General features: G+C 39.5%; 1 protein-coding gene across 1 annotated transcript in view; it reads right to left on the bottom strand.

Annotated features, from left to right (window-relative positions):
- PALLD (palladin, cytoskeletal associated protein) overlaps positions 1-20,368 on the bottom strand; it is a 414,827-nt gene that overhangs the window by 206,243 nt on the left and 188,216 nt on the right. Inside the window, exons 5-9 of the mRNA XM_080831100.1 lie at positions 16,345-16,411; positions 14,976-15,081; positions 12,514-12,588; positions 8,320-8,461; positions 7,558-7,581 (exon numbers count right to left, since the gene is read on the bottom strand). Coding sequence (XP_080687226.1) covers positions 7,558-7,581; positions 8,320-8,461; positions 12,514-12,588; positions 14,976-15,081; positions 16,345-16,411 — 414 coding nt within the window. The remainder of the gene's footprint in view (positions 1-7,557; positions 7,582-8,319; positions 8,462-12,513; positions 12,589-14,975; positions 15,082-16,344; positions 16,412-20,368) is intronic.

Raw genomic sequence — 20,368 nt, forward strand, 5'->3', positions numbered from 1 at the left:
GCCTCTCTCCTTCTTTCATTCAGAGCTTTGGGCATTCTGGCTCTTGGGCTGCTCCTTGCAAAGCCACAGACCTTTCTGTCTCTAAGCCTTCCACCTGACATGTCCACCCAAATGTGACTTCCTCAGAGAAGTCTTTTTTGATTAGACTTGGTCAGATCCACTATCTGTACTGTAATCTTAGGATGGCAGACTTTGCTTGGAGACCGCGCTCACACCTATAACTAATTTATTGTATAATGTCTGTTCAGTTCTGGGCCCTCAACTCTGGCCTCTGTGAAAGCAGGAAGCATTTGTTCTGTTCGTGGGTATGCTGCCAGCCTCTCTTACACCACAGACTCTCCATAAATACTTTTGAAGAAATGTATAGATGAAATTCAGATTGCAGGGAAAAAGTAAACATTAGCTTTACAAAAAGATTTTTCAAATTTGATTGAGCAAAACTCATTTTATATGAGTTTTCAGGAATACTTTTATTGCATAAAAGCACAGTCACGTACAGAGTCTATGGCTGACGAAACATGTAGAAAAGGCTATAAACTCTCAGAACAACAAAAGAAAAGAAAAGCACTGGGCTGTTCTAGTGATCCCCATGCACTGCTACGTCTCAGGGATTTGTACTAGATAAAATCTGTTCCAGATAGAGTGCCCCAAGGGTTGTTCAGCTTTTCTTCTCTTGGAAAATGTCATCACAAACTGACAATAGCCTCCACCATAGCTCATATGGTTCTGACATTATAAAAATGAAGAAAGCCATGAGGAAATGAGATGAGCTAGGTTGTAATACTACATTCTCATCCGGTAGCATCTTATTTGAACAAAGCCCTTTAAGACATCTGTAAAATGCATTTTGGTGAGAAATGGAAACCAAGGGATGACTGCTTATGTCAAATAAAGGCAGTTAGAGACTTATCTATATTTAAAAACTGTCCATTTTAGAAAATGGAAAATATTTAAAGTTATCAATAACTCTATGATACATTTTAATCCACTTTTTTCCTAAGTGAAAAGTTTTGATGGCATGTAATAAATTAATAAATTATGAACTATTTTTGCTGGGGATAAGGTTTTTTTTATAGTTACTTAAAAATTACTTAATCATATAAATATCTCTCAGAATTCAACCTTGAGTTTCATTCAAAGTTTTTATGTATTTAACACTTGGTTAAATACAAATAAGTTTGTTTGCCAAACCTCATAAAATGATGAGGCAGCAAGGATATTACTAGGTCCTTTGGGTAATAAGGAGACATTTTTATAAATGCTTTCCTTCACAGCCCTTATTCTTTTTTCCTCTTTGGGGTCTAGCCTAACTAAAAAGAAATTCAGCTTTTACCTCCCAAACCACATGGTTTGTCTAACACAACTGATAAAAAAGAAACTGGACTAAAATCAGTAAAATGAGGGGTGCCTGGGTGGCTCAGTGAGTTAAAGCCTCTGCCTTCGGCTCAGGTCATGATCCCAGGGTCCTGGGATCGAGCCCCGCATCGGGCTCTCTGCTCGCCAGGGAGCCTGCTTCCTCCTCTCTCTCTGCCTGCCTCTCTGCCTACTTGTGATCTGTCGAATAAATAAATAAAATCTTTAAAAAAAAGATTAAAATCAATAAAATGAGATTCAGTATGGGTAAATATAATGTTTGCATAAATTTTCAAAAGGATTTTTTTTACAGTTGCTAACTATCTTATATAGAAGATATTTTAAATGCACAGTTAAAGGAATAAAACAAACCACTGTGCAGCCATCATTGAGTCTAAGAAATAAAATATTACCAAAGCTTTAGAAATGCCCCCAATTTAATCTTTCTTCCTCTTCTCCTTTTGAGATAATCAGTCTTCTGATTTTCGTTATGTTTACTACATATGTATTCTTCAAAAAAATGTGTTTAGTTTTAAAAAATTGAGTCATAAGCATAAAGAAAAGACAAACTTGTCACTGTTTGAGACAGTTCACAGGAACTATCTTGAGGTATAAATGGGCTTCAGCTTCCCTGTGAGTTCACAAAAGCCCCCACAGGACTAATCAGCAGACAGGGTCATGAGCAAGTCCTGGGAAGCCTAGGGCTCACCTCGGTGGGGAGGTCTGGCTGGGCCAAGTGTGGGCAGGAACTGCACAGCCAGCATGAAGAGCTGGTGGAGGAGGTCCCCACGTTTTCTGTCTTTTAGTTCAGTGTGGCCAACTTCCAAATCTCAGCACCAGATCAAGTCAGAATGGGGCGAGGGGATGAAATGGAAGTTCTTAGCTGAGTCAGGAGACAGGGCAGGGAGCAGAGAGCAGGAAAGGCCAAGAGAAAAGAGAATTTGGGTCAGGCTTACTACACTGCCATTCCATCATCGGGGTAAAGGACAAAGCAGTGGCAATGAGCTCTTCGTGATGAAAATGTCCATGTGTCTGTCTCTTGCAACACACTACTCCACCCCGATGCACAGCTGTTACCCTCCTGCGGGCTCCCTTTGGCTCTTGCCTGTCCTGGATCTCCTGCTTCCTGTGAATTCTAGGTGAATGTGGCTCTTCCTAGGTGAATTCTTTGCCGGTGGTCGAGCACATCCTATGTAAAGAGTTGTGAAGGAAAACCTCCAAGACCTTGCAAGTCGGCAAACTCTTGACTACATCTTCATATAGAATGGAAGGATTAGCAGGGTATAAGATTCTAAGTTGGAAGTAATTTCACTTCAGAATTTTGAAGGCTTTGCTTCACCATCTCTTTGTGTCTAGCCTGACTACTGAGAAGTTCTAAGTCACTCTGATCTTGTTGGTTTAATGTGACTGGACACTTTCTCCCTGGACACTGGCAGAATCATCTCCTTGTCCTGGATAATCTGAATTTCACAATGTACACTGCTGTGAATTTATTTTCATCTATTGTGCATGCAGTGTATCCTTTCAATTTGGAAACTGGGTATCTTTCAGTTTGGAGAATTAAAAATATTATTTCATTGATAATCTCTCCCCCTCCTTTGTTCTCTCTCCTGGAATCCCAATTATACATGTGTAGTCTACTTAAGCAGGTTTTCTAGCATAGTCTAATTTTTTTTTTTTACCTTTGTTCTCTTATATTCCTTTTTGTCTTTCTGCCTTATTTTGTGGGACAGTTCCTCAGCTTTGATTTCTGCTACCAACTTTTCATTCCAAGAACTTTTTGTTTTCCAAATATTCCTCCCCTCTTCCGAAATCTTTTTTTTTTTTTTTTAAGATTTTATTTATTTATTTGACAGAGATCACAAGCAGGCAGAGAGAGAGGAGGAAGCAGGCTCCCTGGCGAGCAGAGAGCCCGATGCGGGGCTCGATCCCAAGACCCTGAGATCATGACCTGAGCTGAAGGCAGAGGCTTTAACCCACTGAGCCACCCAGGCACCCCTGAAATCTTTTTAATTTTTACTTCTTGGATGCTCTAATTCTCTTATCTGTGAGGAGTGCTGTTTTGCTTTTACATTTTCTTCTCTCTGCAAGTCTGTTTTATCCAAGTTGCTTTTCAAGGGAGTTGCTTCTTTTCTTCTGGATCACCCATGACAGATGTTTCTCCAGAGGTCTTTTCTCTCTTCTTGTCTGACATGGTTCTGAGTTAACTGGAAGCTCTGAGCAAGACAGAGGAGCTTGCCAACTCTGGCCTTCCCGCTATGGTAATGTGGATGGCCTCTTTACTGGAGAAACTCCCATATCACATGTATCGATTTTTCTTTCTCCTAGGATGTTCAGATTGCCCAGAAAGGAGTTCTTCAGGCTCTGGCAAGAGAGGAAAGGTTCCAAGGCCAGCACTACAGAAGGTCAGTTCAGAAGATGACTGGGAGTAGGAGCACTGAGAATTTGGAATTCTAAGAGTCACTCAATTTTCTTTTTTGTATATTCTCAAATGGGTCTTGAGGCTTTCCCTCTCTCCCCAGAGATCAAACTAAAGTTTCTTAGTCCGTGGGACCCTAAGCATCTCAGTAATAGTTTATGATGTTCCTCAGCCAAAAGATAGACCCAAGAACTTCATGTATTTAGTTATTTTGAAAGAACGTGTAAGTTTTTAGATCTTAACAAGTTAGTTACTATTTGGAAAAAAAAACATATAAATTGAAAGAAAAGTTATTATTTTACTCTTAAATAACCACAATTACTAACTAATGAACATACACATTTGTTGCTTACTGCAGAACTTGAGATCAGATGGGGCCCAGCCAACGTCATTTCATGTTCCACATTGATATTCACATGGCACTTGATTTTTATCAACACACACACATCAAAAACTCATTTTCAAAATGATAAGATGTCATAGAGAAGAATGTAGAGTGCTCTAAAGTTGAAACTCTGAACTGTTCCAAGTTAGTAGTTTTATCTATCAGATGCTGAGTATCACTGTGTTTATATCAAAACATCAAACACGACAGCACCTCTGTCGATTTGGTGTGGTGCCCCAGGTTCGAGAACCACAGTCTTCACACAACCCACTGTTGTTTAGCCTACCATCTGAACCTGGACTTGCATTAAGCTTTGAGCTACGGACAGTCTATTGGGATCTCAAGCATCCTTACCATCGCTCTCCTACAATTCGGCACCTTACTGCATTTAACAAGTATAATTAACTTCACATTCTGAATCACAGAATCAGAACATAGACTCTGGGATCTAAGATCTAAGATGATGGGCGGCACTGGTTAGCAGAGATTCGTACTAGAAGTACAAGGCACTGTATTTTTATATATATAATTTCCCGGTCAGCAAGACACAGTATTTTTAATTTTGTATGCCATTAGACAATGCTATAGAAGTAACTCAATACAGTTTGTGGCTGCTTCCAGACAGCTGAGTAAGGGCCTGAGTATTCACAGCTGTCAAATGAGTGTTCTGTGCCTCCGCACCACCCCCGCCCCAGACTGGTCTTTGAAGGATTCAATCAGTATAAAGTCAGAACGTCAAAGAAAGAGGCCAGAGCAGGTACTATGACAAACGGATGTTGGTCTTAAGTAAGCTGACTAGCTATTAATTCACAAAACAGTCTGAAAAGATTTATGATGCAAGCTGACTTCTGTCTAGACAGAGAAGGGAGTGCAAAACACATTAGACAGATACAACACAGTAGTGACAAGAAAAACCTGTTTCAGTTTCTCAAATGCATTAGGAGAGAATCTGCTAGGTCCTTCTTTATCTTAATATCTAATCCCTAATGGGGCTATAGCTAGGTACTAGTGAATTTCAACTTTATTTCTAGAGCTTCAACACATCTTACACGTTTTAAAAAAGGAAGAAGAGTAAAGAGATAAAAAGAATGAAGGGGGGAAAAGGAGAGATGAAAAGAGAGATTAAGAGAGAGAGGAGGAGGTGGGGGGAGGGAGAGAGCGATCCAGGGAGCACCAGGCAGTGAGGAGAGAACAAGAATGAAAGTGTCAGAGGACTGGAAGAGAGTAGGAAGAGAGGGTAATGAAATCCGAATGCTTAAATATGTTCCTGAATTTCAAAAGCTATTTATGTTTTAGCATTTGGAAAACACCACTTGGCCTAGTCCTATAAAATTTATCACTTTCCTCCAACGTATTATAGTTATGTCTGTTTTTGTCCTTTCCACTTAATAGTGGCTAAAAAACTATCAGGGAAGCTATCAGGGAAGCCAGATCCGTTTTATATGGCTGAATAAGTTCAGTGGCCTAATGGATAAAATAGTCAATCAGGTCACTTAAGGAAAGTACACAGTTCAATATATATTTTGTTTTTTCCCCTAACCATGTCAACAGTCAAGGTCAATGTAAGGAAAACATTTGGCTACTAATAAAAGAAATAATCCTACCTAGTATAATAATAATCAGGCATGCCAAAACATTGATTAAATACAAATATGTTTTAACATTGGCTTGTTCTGAAATTTTCACTTATAATAGTTCACATAAGCAGTCACTGAAATAGCCATTCATGTGTTTAAACTTTTGTTTAAGAAATATGATCTAGAACTTTATTTAATACTACATGCCAATTGTAGATTTCCTGAAGGAGAGAATTTTGATGCTCCATTATTAAAGACAAAGGACCATTTCTAGTATTATGGTAAATATAATTATAGAGAAATTATCGAAGATCAGAGAAAACTAGCTGTGTTTTGTTTGTAATAGCTCCTGCCCATATACAAAGTTCCCCGCCCCCGCCCCCGCCCCGTATTGACAGATTTGGTTGACATAGTTCTGTACCAAGAAATATTTGTTTTCAGCGTATTCTACTATTATAGTTGGAAAGGAAGAGTCTGTTTTCTTAAATGCTTTCAGATCGAACTGAAAGGAAAAAAATAAGAAAATTCAGCAAACACTGGGAGGAGAAACTTTCATATTGCTAGGATATGCAGGTGCTTTTATATTGCTACCCTCCTGTGGGCTCATGCAGTAGACTGAATTTCCAAAATTCCATGTTATCAGGGAACCAGGATTATGCAATTTTATGTAAAGACCTATCACAGACAAAATATGAAGTTGTATATTTCCATATTTTGGAAAGTGACTGCAGTATTCAATGTGGTGACTAACACATTAGATGGGACAACATGTTCTAGTTTTAATCATGATAAGAAGGCAGTAGATCAAACCCCATTGTTCTTTGAGGATGCTACTCAGCATCTTTTAAACTTAGGATCCTAAAAGGATCACACCCTACTTTTAATGGCCCAATGCTCAGCTATGAAAGTTCAGGACGAACTATGGTCATCAGACCTGCAGTAGCCCACAGAGAATCTTTAAGTTCCCCAAGAAGGGACAGAGCAGAACCTTGGCTCCTAAGGGATGTAATGGCAGAGCCTGCTCAACCCCGAGGCAGAGGCACAAATCAGTTTTTCTATCTTTTGCTAAGGAATCTGTGAAACTGGTCATTTTCCTGGTGGGAGAAACGCAAAGGAAGCGAGTCTCGAGGAGGATGTCCTATGAAATGCACAGACAAAAATTATTGTTTCTTTTGCAAACACTGTTGTAGTTCATGGGGAGTCACAAGTATACAAGAAGTCTGGAGCAGGGGACCAGTCAGACCTGGGGCTCCTAGATAACATAGCTCTCTGCTGATGCCAAGTGACCTGGTCATTAAGAGAGCTCCTAGGGCAAGATGACTTTCTTCATGCTTGTAAAATAGTCCAAGGTTGCAGCTCAGGGGACATAAATGAGAAATGCCAGTGGTCAGTCTTGCTTACATCTTTGGGCCGCTCTCATGTAAGACACATTTCTAAACTGGAGGGTCAAGCCATTAGTAGGTTTTGGTCAGCAGAAGTATGTGGCAGATGGTTCTTTTCTACTGGAATTTTAGGAGCATGTTTTTTCATCATGAGCTTATTTTGCTTTCTGAATAGAAAAGACTACATTTTAAAAAAGCCTTAAGTCACTGAGGTTGACCTTCTTGTCTGAATGGAACTTAATGTTTTACTAATAAAGAAGCTGGTGTAAAATGGAGTGTACAGACCCCATGATAAAGAAGATATTGTCTTTAAGGGGGTTTTGTATTTCCAGGGAACTGCAAAACCACTGTTCTGCTTATGGCTTTAAAACTGAAACAAAGAACTATTGAAACCCAAAAGATACACTACCAAAGGAAAAAAAAAAAAAAAGAGTGTCTTACCAGGTTCAGCTGTAGATCTAGGTTCTTTTTGCCACATGAAAAAAATAAATAAATAAATCAAAACAAAGCATTAGAATGGGGTTCCATTAATAAGAAACCTACCTATCTTTCTCTCTTACTTTGTTCAGGACATGTCTGCAAGATATAGGGAACTCCGTAATACAAAAGATAGAGTGATAATAGATCCATTTGTATTTCTATAAATACAGAAACCCAAATCCCAGTTACAGCTTACACTAGGAAGTGTTTTAAACCATGATTCATAGAAGGGCTTATAGGAGGCCTGTAAACCTCCTAAGATTATTTGGCCAACTTTGAGTTCAAATGTATGTAACATGTCTTCCTAAAGAAGGAACATACAGCTCTTACCAAACTTGCAAAGGGGTACACAAGTGACCACCATGGCTTTAATTTACCGGACCCCACTTATCTGCCGATTACCCAGTCTCACTTCTCTTTGAAAATAAAAATCATTTCAGCTAAGGGCCCCTGGGTGGCTCAGTTGTTAAGCATCTAGCTTTGGGGCAGGTTATGATCCCAAGGTCCTGGGATGGAGCCTCACGTCAGGCTCCCTGCTCAGTGGGAAGCCTGCTTCTCCCTCTCTCACTCCCCCTGCTTGTGTTCCCTCTCTCACTCTCTGTCAAATAAATAAAGATTTTTTTAAAAAATCAATTCATCTTGAAAGACTAAGCCCTTCTTGGTTTTCCTGAAGCTTGAGAGAAGAAAATGGATGGATGTGGGAGAATGGGCACCTCTCCTTACTTTTCTGTAGAATTCTGAAATCTGGAGAGTCTTGAATTTCACTCCCTTGTCGGAACCACTTGACCTGCAAAGGGGGTGCTCCACGGACCCGGCACTCCAGGACCACCACCTGACCCTCGGATGCTGCTATGTTTTGCAGTTCCTAAAAATTCAAGGAAGACACTCCCCATTAGGCTTTGGTTCACTCTTACACAATTTCACAACAGAAAGTAAAGTTTGCAAATCTTAGAGGGAAAAAAAAATGCAAAACTTGCATCATAAAATAATTACCACTAACTCAAGTAAAAATAGACACCTTGAAATCCATCGATCGTTAGCTTTCCATAATCTCCCTGTAATGAGATTAGTAAGGGCTACCACTGGGCCTGTGGACCTTTTGGGTCTGTCTGCAAATTTACTGACACTTTCATATTTATGGAATTTTATGGCAACGCCTGTTACCTTTCTCTATCTACACTGAAGAGTTAGCTGGTGGAATGCAGACTTCCTAAAACAATTATATCCCATATGAACGTAGATTCCTGGGAAAACCAGACAGGAAGAAGAAAAAAGGCACAATTTGTTTTTACATGCCCCAACCTTTTCATGTACTCCCCCACCCCCCCACCTCTGCCAATGAGCTTCCTATGTCAGGTTTATTAAGATAAGAAGCTTGGGGATTTTCTCATTTTGAAGTTCTGAGTAAAATAATAAAACCCGCAGTACTTCTCCCTTCGTGACCTTCATTTCCTCTTCCCTTGCAATTACCCTTGTTGCCCCTGACCCTATTCCAAGTCCAGACCAGTAAATTTTTACAGGGCATCAGATTAGAAATTAATTTGTCTGCATAGATGCAAAGAGGTAAAGCTTTAATACTTGTTATTAAATATCAAAAGATTAATAGTCCCCTCACAGACATCCTCCCCCTACCTTGCTCCTCCGGGATTACTTAGCAATGGGGCTGACTTCAACTTTTTGACTTTTTCAACTTCTGACTCGAGAGTAGGAGATCTTACATAGGTGGATGGAGAACTCTTAAAGTAATTTGGATATGACAGAGTCATTCACCTACATGTCAACCAAAAGCAAACAAATCCACATTAAGAAGTGTGTGGTCTTTTCTGGTTTTGTTTGGTTATTTAAGCTTATCTGAAGGGACAATAAGCGTGTGCTGGGAAAAAACAAATGTCAGAGCAATTGGGCTACAGTGAGTGTGGTCGAGCCCTAAGGAAATTCTCAATCAGTGCTGTTGGCGGAAGAATTATGAAAGGCTAATGTTAAGTCTGAGAAGGCATTTGATAATAAGCTGGGTAGTTAACAAAATGCCTTTTTTTTAAGTGAAAAGGTTGAGATTTATTAACTACTTCTGATTACATTGTCTCCTTATTCTTAAATGTAGAAAATCTCTGGTTCTAAACTGACTTTTTTACTTTGTGACTGGGTCCAGAGAAGAGCTAATTTAGTGGATCAGAGCAGGAAAAGTGTCACTCACAGGGCCCAGGTTGTGTAGATTAATTATTAAACACTTCCTGGCTTGTCCAGGAAGTTGCCCATGGTAGATTTCAAATGGTACACAAATATTTTTCATGTCTGAGTTTTCAGGCACCAAAGGAGACTTTGATTTATTCTTAGGATTGTGTGTTTTGTTCAAAGGCTGGAAAGTCAGAGAGAAAATGGGTAGATACCAAGGACCTGAAGCAAAACTCCACAGGATTATAATAGGACTCCACGCAGAGCAAACTTCTTCATCTTGAGAGAAGCCACAGCTAAGTGGAATGAGCCATTAGGAGAATCTTCAGGGATACAGGCGGACCCTGAAGGAGACTAAGAGCCAACCTACAGAAGTTGCACTTAGCAATCTACATCATCCGCTCAGGGCAGAACTGGGGGACCCCGAGTGTTTTAGGATCCATATATCAAGCCCACCTGATATTGTGATTCCTTTAAGGGGCTGAACTACTTAGAAAGAAAGGCCACATAAGACTAGTTGCTCTCTCGTCTCCCATGTGTCCCTACTGCCCCTAGTCCCACAGTCCCATACCAGCTCTGTTGCTCTAGCTGAGCCCGGTGGCCCACAGACAGAGGCACAGGCTCTACCTCTGACCAGCTGTGAAACTGGAAAATCTGTTACAGAGTAGTATGAGGAAACAGGTGAGGGTGCCTATTAGACCAGCAATGCCCACCTGACATTCACTGTCACCATCATGCCCGAGAGAAAGACCAAATAAAAGATGCTAAGGGTGACAAAGTGAAGGCTACTTTGAGTTACAAAGGAGATGAGCAGATTTACCTTCTATACCTGCCCCTCCAAAACCAAAGTCCAGGCCCAAAAGGACCCAGCAAAGCAGGGAGGGAAGATGCCCACAGGGACAAAGGGGAAAGCCAAGGCCAGGAAGGAAGGAAGCAATTCTGCAGAGATCAGAGATGATCTACGGTCTAGACACAGAAGGTAGAAGACGCTGGAGATGCCCACTGAGGTATGCTCCATGCTGCCTGTCACTCTACAGTTTGTGATTTTTAAAAAAAATCAACCTTTATAAAAATACAGAATTATGTTTCACTTTTCTTTTTACTAAGCTGTGGGGTTAGCACACACCATGCTTCACGGTTTTCTTCTGGGGGAAGGGATATACCGCTAATTGAATGTCAATGCCTCAGGAGCTGGGATGCAATGAAGGAACGAGGTTTTATGTCTAGTTTTGAGGCTTTCTCTTACTGCCCAGGAGGAGTTCCGTAATATCACTATCTGCCAGGCCACTGTGGGGAAGCTCTGGGGGGAGGGAAAGCAAAATCTCACAATCTCTCAATTTGCTTAAATCAAGAGGTGTATTGGGACCCCCCAAATCACCTTCACGTAGTACAGACTTCCTGGTGATGATCTGGTGAAGCTGTCTTTGAGAAGCTTTAAAACCACACAGCAGCTGAATTACCCACGCTGTGGGGACATCTGCTGTTCTCAGCAGATTAGAGGACAACTTCATGGACAACTACAGTGGGATCACATTCCATCAGGTTTTATTGTTTTTTTGGTGTTTGGGTTTTTTTTGTTTTTTTTTTTTTTTTGGTGCTTGAAAGTTGTTGTCAAATGTTATCATTTGTTGCCAGTGTCTTACACTAAATACCCTGCTTACAAAATGACCTTTAATAAAGCGGGATCCAGTCTGGCTTGGAAGGAAAAAAATCATCCCCTACAAGAAGAAAAACAAGATGCTCTTCCCTACTGCCTTGCAAAATTTTATGGATTTGCTTTTTCACATTTGTCTTTAATTTACTTTGCCTAGATTTTTGTGAAAAGTGTGAAATAGGGGTCCAATTTAATACTTTTTTTTTTTTCCATCTCTACTGAAGAATTCATTCTCTACCCAGTGATCTGCAGGTTTCTGGAGATACTGGAGTGTCTATGGGCTCTATTCTGATCACTTGCCAATTTGGTCTTGTTCAGCATGATACTATCCTAGCTACTCTACAAAGTCTTAACATCTCTGATGACAAATCCCTTGCCTTCCTTACCAGCATTTAATTTCCCTCTTCAGGAATACCTTGGCTATTTTTAGACCTTTCTTTCTTAGAATCAAATTTGCTAAGTTCTACGTTAAACAATTAAACAAGGAACCAATTGGAATTTCAGCTAGATCTACATTAAATTTAGAGATTCATTTGGGGCTCACGACTTCACGATTTTCCAGTCCACACACATGGAATCTCTCTTTACTTATTTGGGCCTTTTTAGAAGTATTTCAATCAAGGTTTGTAATTTTCTTAAAAAAAAAAAAAAAAAAAGATATGCCACATGGAGCCATTTCTGAGTTGAGCAGTTGGCTATCGAAATGGATGTCATTTACTTCGGCAAGGCAAAACACAAACATGGAGAACAAACTGAATATTGTCCTTTTTTTTTTTTTCCTCTAAAATGTGCTGGTTCTTCCAAGCAATTTCCTACACAGCTCTTTGTCTCATTTTTTTCTACCCGTCTTGGCTTTCCCACTCTATAGTAAGCTCTACCAGGTCACTGACCACGCCCACACCATTCAGACACTTGACCAGATGATACTCACAAAACAGCTGTTGCATAAATACTTATTTAGCCCCAAAGGTAACCATGAGAGTCTGTGGATCTGTTCATTTTAATTTTTAAAGACCAATGCATGAAGTCCCATGTGAAGGGAACTTAAGGACCAAAGCAAACACAGAGAAAGAGACGTGCAGATGTCAGACCTTGGTAAAAATAGGAGGAAAGTAGGCAGGAGCAGCTCCATCCGGTCGGCAGAGATACGAGGTTGGACTGTGGACCTGAAAACGCAGAGACACAGGGATCAAATTCCGAATACATAAATTGTTGAAAAGATGAGCTAAAGAAATCTTTCATTATTGGGATCGCACCACTTGAAGGGAACGAGGGAACACAAATAGTGCCATCTGTCATTTTGCTGGTCTACGCTCACATACAGTACAGACATTGTTCCCCATCCTCCTTTCACAGCTGTTCCTCTTCTCTATTCAAAAGGATATTCAAGGTAAAAGTTCCTTGGTTCCTTGGGGATCCATGAGCTTGTAAATGCTCTTACCAAATGGATTTCTGTGTGTGGGACTTCCACAGGGGTCTTTTCAAAAGTTCTCACAGACATTATATTTTATTTTTAAATACAGTCTGGATTCATGGAATTAAAAGCACAAGTTACTGACAGTGGAGGGTAAATTATCAACCATCTACCTTATGTTTAACCTGCATTCTTTCTTGATATAAGGGATTACAGGAAACAAGTTAAAAAGGAATATATTGTTCTTTCTTGATGTGCAAAAAACAAAGATGGTAAAATACTTACTGTATGGCACTCATCTCCGGGGAAATATAAAGATTCCAGAGTAGAGAATGGAAAATACGTCTCTCACTCCAATCATTTACTTTCCAACACTTTGGATTTATGCCCTTCTATGTAAGCAATTGTTAGCTTCTTAACCCCAGATGATGGTGATCTGATATCATGGGTCTAAATATGTCACAAGTTATCATCGAGAATGTTGGCCGAGATACAGAGATGTTAGGATAGTAAAGGACATTATTCATTATCCTTGTAAGACTTCTCACTGGTTTGTGATTCAGGACCGGGTTTCACTTTTTGTTGTCTTTATATGTCCAAGGACTATTGGAACACTTACGTAGTGTTTAGTCTGTGCCAGACACGGTTCTCAGTGTTATATGGAGATACACTCACACACTGAATCCTCAGGATAGTCCGGTGAGATGCATGATGTTATCTTCATTTTACAGATGAAGAAATGTGGCATAGAGAGGTTATATCAATTGGCAGAGCTGGGATTTGCACCCAGGCAATCTGGCTCCCGGGTGTCCAACTTCACATGCCCACATGCCGTTGCTTACAGTAATAAAGCAACGGAGTTTCTCTGAGCCCCTCATCCTACCTGTACAACTGGAATGTGTGTCTTTCCATTTAGTGTCCCTGGAGAATTTAAACCATTTAAATGTACCGTTTACATTATTATGGTGCTTACATATTTAAACATTTCTTGCTCTTAGGCTTTTGTGTTACACTTTAACATATTCTGCTACATTCACGACATGTTTCATGTTTCCCATGTATAGTTCTATAAAGTGTTTGGGAATGAAGCTGGTGATGTTTTTTGTTTTTTTTTTCCCAATGAAATGTCTAGCATGGTGCTAATGAACACTCATCACTCATCAATACTTAAATATTAAACAAAAAAAATCCACTGCCTTAATCAGAAATATTTTTATAAGTACCACTCTGGTTTAGGGATTTAAAGGAAACATCTATGCCATCTTTGAATGAATTATACTGGTTGGTTCTTTTCAAGTTTACAAACTCAAATATCTTTACTGTTTCCCTATTCCACATATCCAAGAGTATATGTCACATACTACAAATACTAAAACACCTGCGTGCTCAGTAGATGGAGGGCTGGTGATGGTCACACAACAGACTTACCAGTTAGGAATTCGTTTACATTTCAAGAGCAGGGGAAGCCTTTTGTGAGTGTCCTAGTTAAATATACACATCACAGCACAAGGCAAAGTAACATACATCTGATTAAAACATTTCCATTCTAATTTTTTTTTTACTGTTTTTAAAAACATTTCCTGTAGTGTTTGTAAAGTAAACTATTACTTTCCAGTAGTTTGTATTGCTGTTCTTTCTTGGATATGGTAGTCTCATAATGAAAAAAAAAGGCAGGATAAAAATGCTTGGTTAAGTCAAGGAATTTGTATTTTTTTAATTATCTGTTTATCTCTTGGAAAAACTTTTGTTGGCATGTGGGTTTTTCTTGCTTCTAATTTGTTTTGAATAAGCTAATAAATGTTGTGAAACAGAAGAGGATTTAGAGGTGGAAGAAAAATCAAATAGTCATAGCTAAAAGAGATACCATTTTCTCAGGTTATGAGCTGTTAGAGACATTCCTAATGGAAATGCAGGCATTTACTAATCGGTGATGTGTTTTTGATTAAAGATGTTTTTAGTGGCTCAAAAGGGACAGTTTTACCTACCATTTTCTTTCCCCTCAGTTGTGTTTCCACTTAAAAAATCCACTTAAAAATACTGCAGGGAGTATACGAGTTGGAATCAAAGCCGTAATCTTTAAACCAAGAAGTTTGCCAATGAGTTTGACTCACTGTGGTCTCTGGTCCAAGGCACACTTACCTGTTGAACAGGGACAGACAATGGTTGAATCACAGCTGTGGTCACTCCTGTCTTTGGAGAGGACGATCCTATTGTCAAGGAGACAGAAGTTGTTTTCTTTTGAGCTCTAGAAAATAAGGAGACAGGTGTGTTCCATCAATTTTTTTTTCAAAGCAGGAATTACTCTTTGAAAGATTTCCCCTCGAGGAAATCTCGAGGTTTCTTTTCGTGTGCTCAATCCACTTCAGTTGTATGTGCTTCAGAAATGGGAAGCCATAACCTACAGTTAGAATAGCTGTCGTCAACATATGCATAGACTAGACCTTATAGATAGCAAAATAAACACACGGGGAAAAGAAAAATAACTATATATAGCTCAGCTAGTATCAGAGAACCTAAACTATTGAACTTGAAAATCAAGTCTCTGGAGAAGGTCCAATCTTTAGCAATAAGCAGACATTTGAAATCTTTAGGGTTAGGGTTCCATATTTAATTCAAAGTTTTGAATTAAGTCTAAGTCTAGCAGCTGTTCTTTGTTCCGGTTTCCAATTTTGTTGAGAATGTCTTGGCCTTTTAGTCTTTTCTTACTGCATAAAAGTTAGTGAGGTGTAGAGAAAGGTTAAGAAGAGTTGGTTTCTAGGCCCAATTTTGCTGAGAGGCTGGCTGTGCAATCTCAAGCAAGTCAAGTAGCTTCTAGAAACTTGAGATCCTTATCTGAAATCAGGAGTGCCAGAGCATATCATCTCATAAGGTTCCTTTAGCATTAATACTTAGGGATTATTTGATGCTGAGTAGATAAAATTGTTACGTATCTGCTAACAGATCAAAGGAATTTATTAGCACAGTCTCAATACTCATGGAGTTTTTTACGAAAATCCCAGTAGGTTTGATTTTATTTTTGCAAACAATTAATTATTACCATCAACTTACATAATAATTATTTTGGAAAATAATCCATTTGTCTTTGTAAGAAGAACTAAATTTTACAATTTTCATGGTAAGATCTAACTAGCAATAGTCTTTATCCAAGTATTTTTGGGCTAATTACACACTTTCTAATTGGTATAATTAGACTGGTCCTCATTCACATTTTGGTTATGATTTAACTAGCTTCCTCTCGATGCTGATGTTGTTCTCATATATTTATAACCAGTTAGTTGCCCTTGAAACTTAAGATTGTCTATAGTTTGACTTTGGAATCTCGATGATGAAAGGCAGACTTCAAAATCTAAATTTCTAAGGTAAAAATTGTGTCCCACATTCAAATGTTTGATCTTTGGCTGACATCAGCTGACCTCTTCCTTCACAGCACAAGGCACTGCTTCTCCCCCCAATGATTCTGTCCACATTCTTTGTTGTGCAGAGAATTGAAGGGATTGTAGGCACTTACTGCGGCATGGCTCCAGGGTTTGATTTGAAAGCTAAATTTTCACTCTCAGAATCTGTTGAACTGGCACCTGAGACAATGAGAAATAATGATAAGTTTAAGATTTGAGTAAGCACCTATAACTGCTTCAAAAAGTAAGACTGTTCATTTTTAAATAATAACATACAAAGTCTTATGTTCAAATAGGGAATGGTTTAGACCGTTTTTCCTTGAACTGTTTTTCCAGAAAACTACTTAGAGCAAAGATATACTGTAAAAAGCTTTCTTGAAAGCCATATGCTTTTAATGCCAGATTTCCTATTAGTTTAATTTTTATCACTTTGGTCCTCACAACCGTATTTTTAAATGGCTTATAAACTATGAAATAAATGTGTGCGTGTGTCTGTGTGTGTGTGTGTGTGTGTGCGCACCTGCGTACGTGCACGCACAAAGCATTCATGATTTTAAACTTTAACCCTTCCCCAGGAGATTACACTCTGTGGATTATTAATGTCTTCATTACTCATTAATTAGGAGACGCTTTCTGACTCTGTGATAAATTAGAACAAAATAGTGGCTTCACTCATGAATTAGAAGGTCTCTGATTTTGGATTATGCTTTCCCAAATTCATTCGCTTCATTACTGTTTTTGAATTAAGGGTGACCTTATCAGGTTTTTAGTCAAAATGCAAACTGTACTTACGCTTTAATGCTCATGTGTTTTGTCACAGATTTAAGTGATAGATTTAAAATAATTGTAATGATTAGAAGTATACTCTTGACATTTCTTTTATGAGATATATTTAAAGTGAGTTACATTATTTAAAGACACTTTAATATAAAACAATACGTGCTTATAGAAAAGCAACCAAACAGCACAGAATTGTGTGACATAATACTGCAGACCAGTGGGTACCTTCCTTAATGCCATTCTGCACATGTTAATAGTCTGATGTCTATTTGTCAGATAAATTTAACGTATTAACATATACTTATGTACATAGCTCTACAAACGGAATCACACTACATGTACTCTTTGCAATTAGTTATTGTTGCTTATAAATACATTCAGAATATGCACATTTCCTCAATTTCTTGGATGGCTGCCTAGTGTTCCTTTCCATGACTCCATTTCTCCCGTCCTTTATTAATGTTTTAACAGTCAGGTTTAGGTAACTCTGCTGGAATGTCTGCTATCCCTTCCTATTTACTTCTCTAAGTACCGCTTAGTATAGGCTTTCTTCAGTTAGTTCCTAGACTACCACAATAGATTCTTATCTTGTCTTCCTCTCTCTCTCAATCTTCAACCTATGTCATTTTTTACTATAGCACACCTTTCCCATTAAAAAAAAAAAAACAACGAAAAACAAAAACTAAGATAAGGAGTTTCAACTCAATAAATTTAAAAACCTAAAACCTGCTATTTAGTGACTTTCGTGATTTCCAGCCAGATTTTGTAGCTCTATCAGTCAGAACCTCCATGTCCTATAACCCCAAGCCAGAGAGTTGAACATACTCACTGGTGTCCATTCACTAGGTATGGGGAATGCAGCAGTGAAGAACTGTACACATACAGCCCCCACACCCCTGCTCTTGTGGAGTTTACATTCTTCTGAAGACACAGACCACAGACTAAGTAAATAGAAGACATGGATGGCAGTGGGTGAAATGAGAAAGCACATCAGAGCAGGGATCTAGGGAAGGGGGGGACTGGCCTGGGATGCAGTGTTACGTGGGGTGGCAAGGAAGGCTCCATCAAGTTGGGGACTTTGAGTAAAGACCCAAAGGAGGTGGGGGCTTTCCTTTCTTGGTCTTTTCCCATGTTTGTGCATTTAGTTATATTATTCACTCTCGCGGGAAAGTCTTAGCTAGTCTTCTCTCGGTATTCTTTTAAAATAAGCCAAATAGGGGCACGTGGGCAGTGGTTAAGTGTCTGCCTTCGGCTCAGGTCATGATTCCAGGGTCCTGGGATCAAGCCCTACATCAGGCTCTGTGTTCAGCGGGAAGCCTGCTTCTCCCTCTCCCACTCCCCCTGCTTGTATTCTCTTGCCATGTCTCTATCAAATAAATAAAGTATTTAGGAAAAAAAAAAAAAAGGATAAGCCCGGTAGTGTTTTCTGTGCTCTGTTTTCTCTGAACTCCCTGTATTTTTGCTTATACTACTCAGGTCACTTATAACACCATATCTGCTTGAAAATTGTAAGTTCTTTGGAAAATTGAGGAAGGGTTAGGAAGGGAACTACCAATTTTTGAGTACTTACTATTTTGCCTGGTAATCTGCTAGGTACTGTATAACATCTAATTATTGTAATAACTCACCTCACTAAAAGGTGAAATGTCCAATTACACATTAGAAAATTGAGGAACCAAGAGATTAAGTAATTTGCATAAGGTCACCTAACTAGAAAGCAGCAGTGAGAGGAGTTTTGAACTTGCGGTCTGTGACGTCCCCCATGCAGTATGACCTTCATGTGCTGTGGATGTCTATTCCTCCCAGGCCTCAGCTTCATGCTTTGCTAATGGCAGGCCTTCAACTGCTGGCAGGATCAATGAATGGAACCTTGGGGACTGCAAATGCTTGTTTGGGGAAAGTGAACTGAGCAACCACAGAAGAGCAGCATGCTGGGGGAGGGGGCAGCAGTGGGAGGCAAGTCAAGAAAGGTGTGGAATGAAGAATAAGAGGGCCAAAGTGTTTGGACTTTATGCCCAGGCACTGAGAGTTGTAATTGGGAAGATGAACTGGGGGAGTAGCAAAATAAAAGAGCAGCAGAACCAGCAAACCATCAAAAATAGGTGATAGAGACAGAAAATTTTAACCATGAGAGGAGGTATGGGACGTTGAGCAGAGGAAACAGGAGTAAAAATCAGTAGCCTCGGTTACCAGAAAATCATGGGTAACCTGAGACAGCTCAGTTTTACTGGAATCACAGGAGCATTAAAGAGAAAGGGTGGGGGAACAAAAATCCCACAGAAGTTATCACAGATGCTCTCAAAGTGGCCAGAAACTGGGGAGACAAATAACTGTTTTTCATCTGATTCCAAACATATTAAATCTTAAAAATAAAATCCCCTCTGATTATCTAGTTAGAAAACCTTTCCTTTTTTCAAAAAAAAAATCATTTTTTCCCAGTTTTTAAAATATTTTTTAAAATTTTATTTTATTTTTCAGCATTCCAAGATTCATTGTTTATGCACACACCCAGTGCTCCATGCAATACGTGCCCTCCTTAATACCTGCCACCAGGCTCACCTAACCCCCCACCTCCCTCCCCTCCAAAACCCTCAGTTTGTTTCTCAGAGTCCACAGTCTCTCCTGGTTCGTCTTCCCCTCCGATTTCCTCCAATTTTTTTTCCAGCTGATTTTCAGAAAAAGGTAAAGGGCCAAAAAGGTTGGTAACCCCTGGATAAGAATACGTTTGCTAGTTTTTGCACACCTGTTCAACCCTTGTGAAATCTCAATGTCACCTTCTGTCTCAGGTGTCAGAGCAGCTCTTGCAGATGAGGGAGCAGATCAAATCTCCTTATCTGTGCCAGCAAGTTCCCTCCCCACTCAAGATGACTCTCCCCTCCATCTCTCCTTCTGTCTCCTCCCTTTGGTCATCTGCCCGGCACCTCCTGGTCAGGAAAGGACATTCCTGTCACTGGTTAACATTTTTGTATTTATCAAAACATCACAAACCATGAGAGACTCTAATCTCAGCAAACAGACTGACGGTTGCCGGAGGGGAGGGGGTGGGAGAGATGGAGTGGCTGGGTGATGGACAATGTGCTATGGTGAGTGCTGTGAACTGTGTAAGACTGATGAATCACAGACCTGTACCCTGAAACAAATAATATACTATATGTTATTTAAAAAATTAAAAAGTTAAAAAAACAAAAAAAGCCCATCACTTTTCAGTTTTTGATGGAGGCTCCAGTCTTGGAATTACTATCCACCTACTGTTTATCCACTGTTCACCTAAATGCTATTTCTATATTGTTCCCCACACACAGTGAAGGAACGAAATGCCATGAACTCTGCTCTATTCTGGAAATGCAGTACCAGTGG

Source organism: Martes martes (genome assembly GCF_963455335.1).
Source record: "Martes martes genome assembly, chromosome: 2".
In the NCBI taxonomy this organism is placed as follows: Eukaryota; Metazoa; Chordata; class Mammalia; order Carnivora; family Mustelidae; genus Martes; species Martes martes.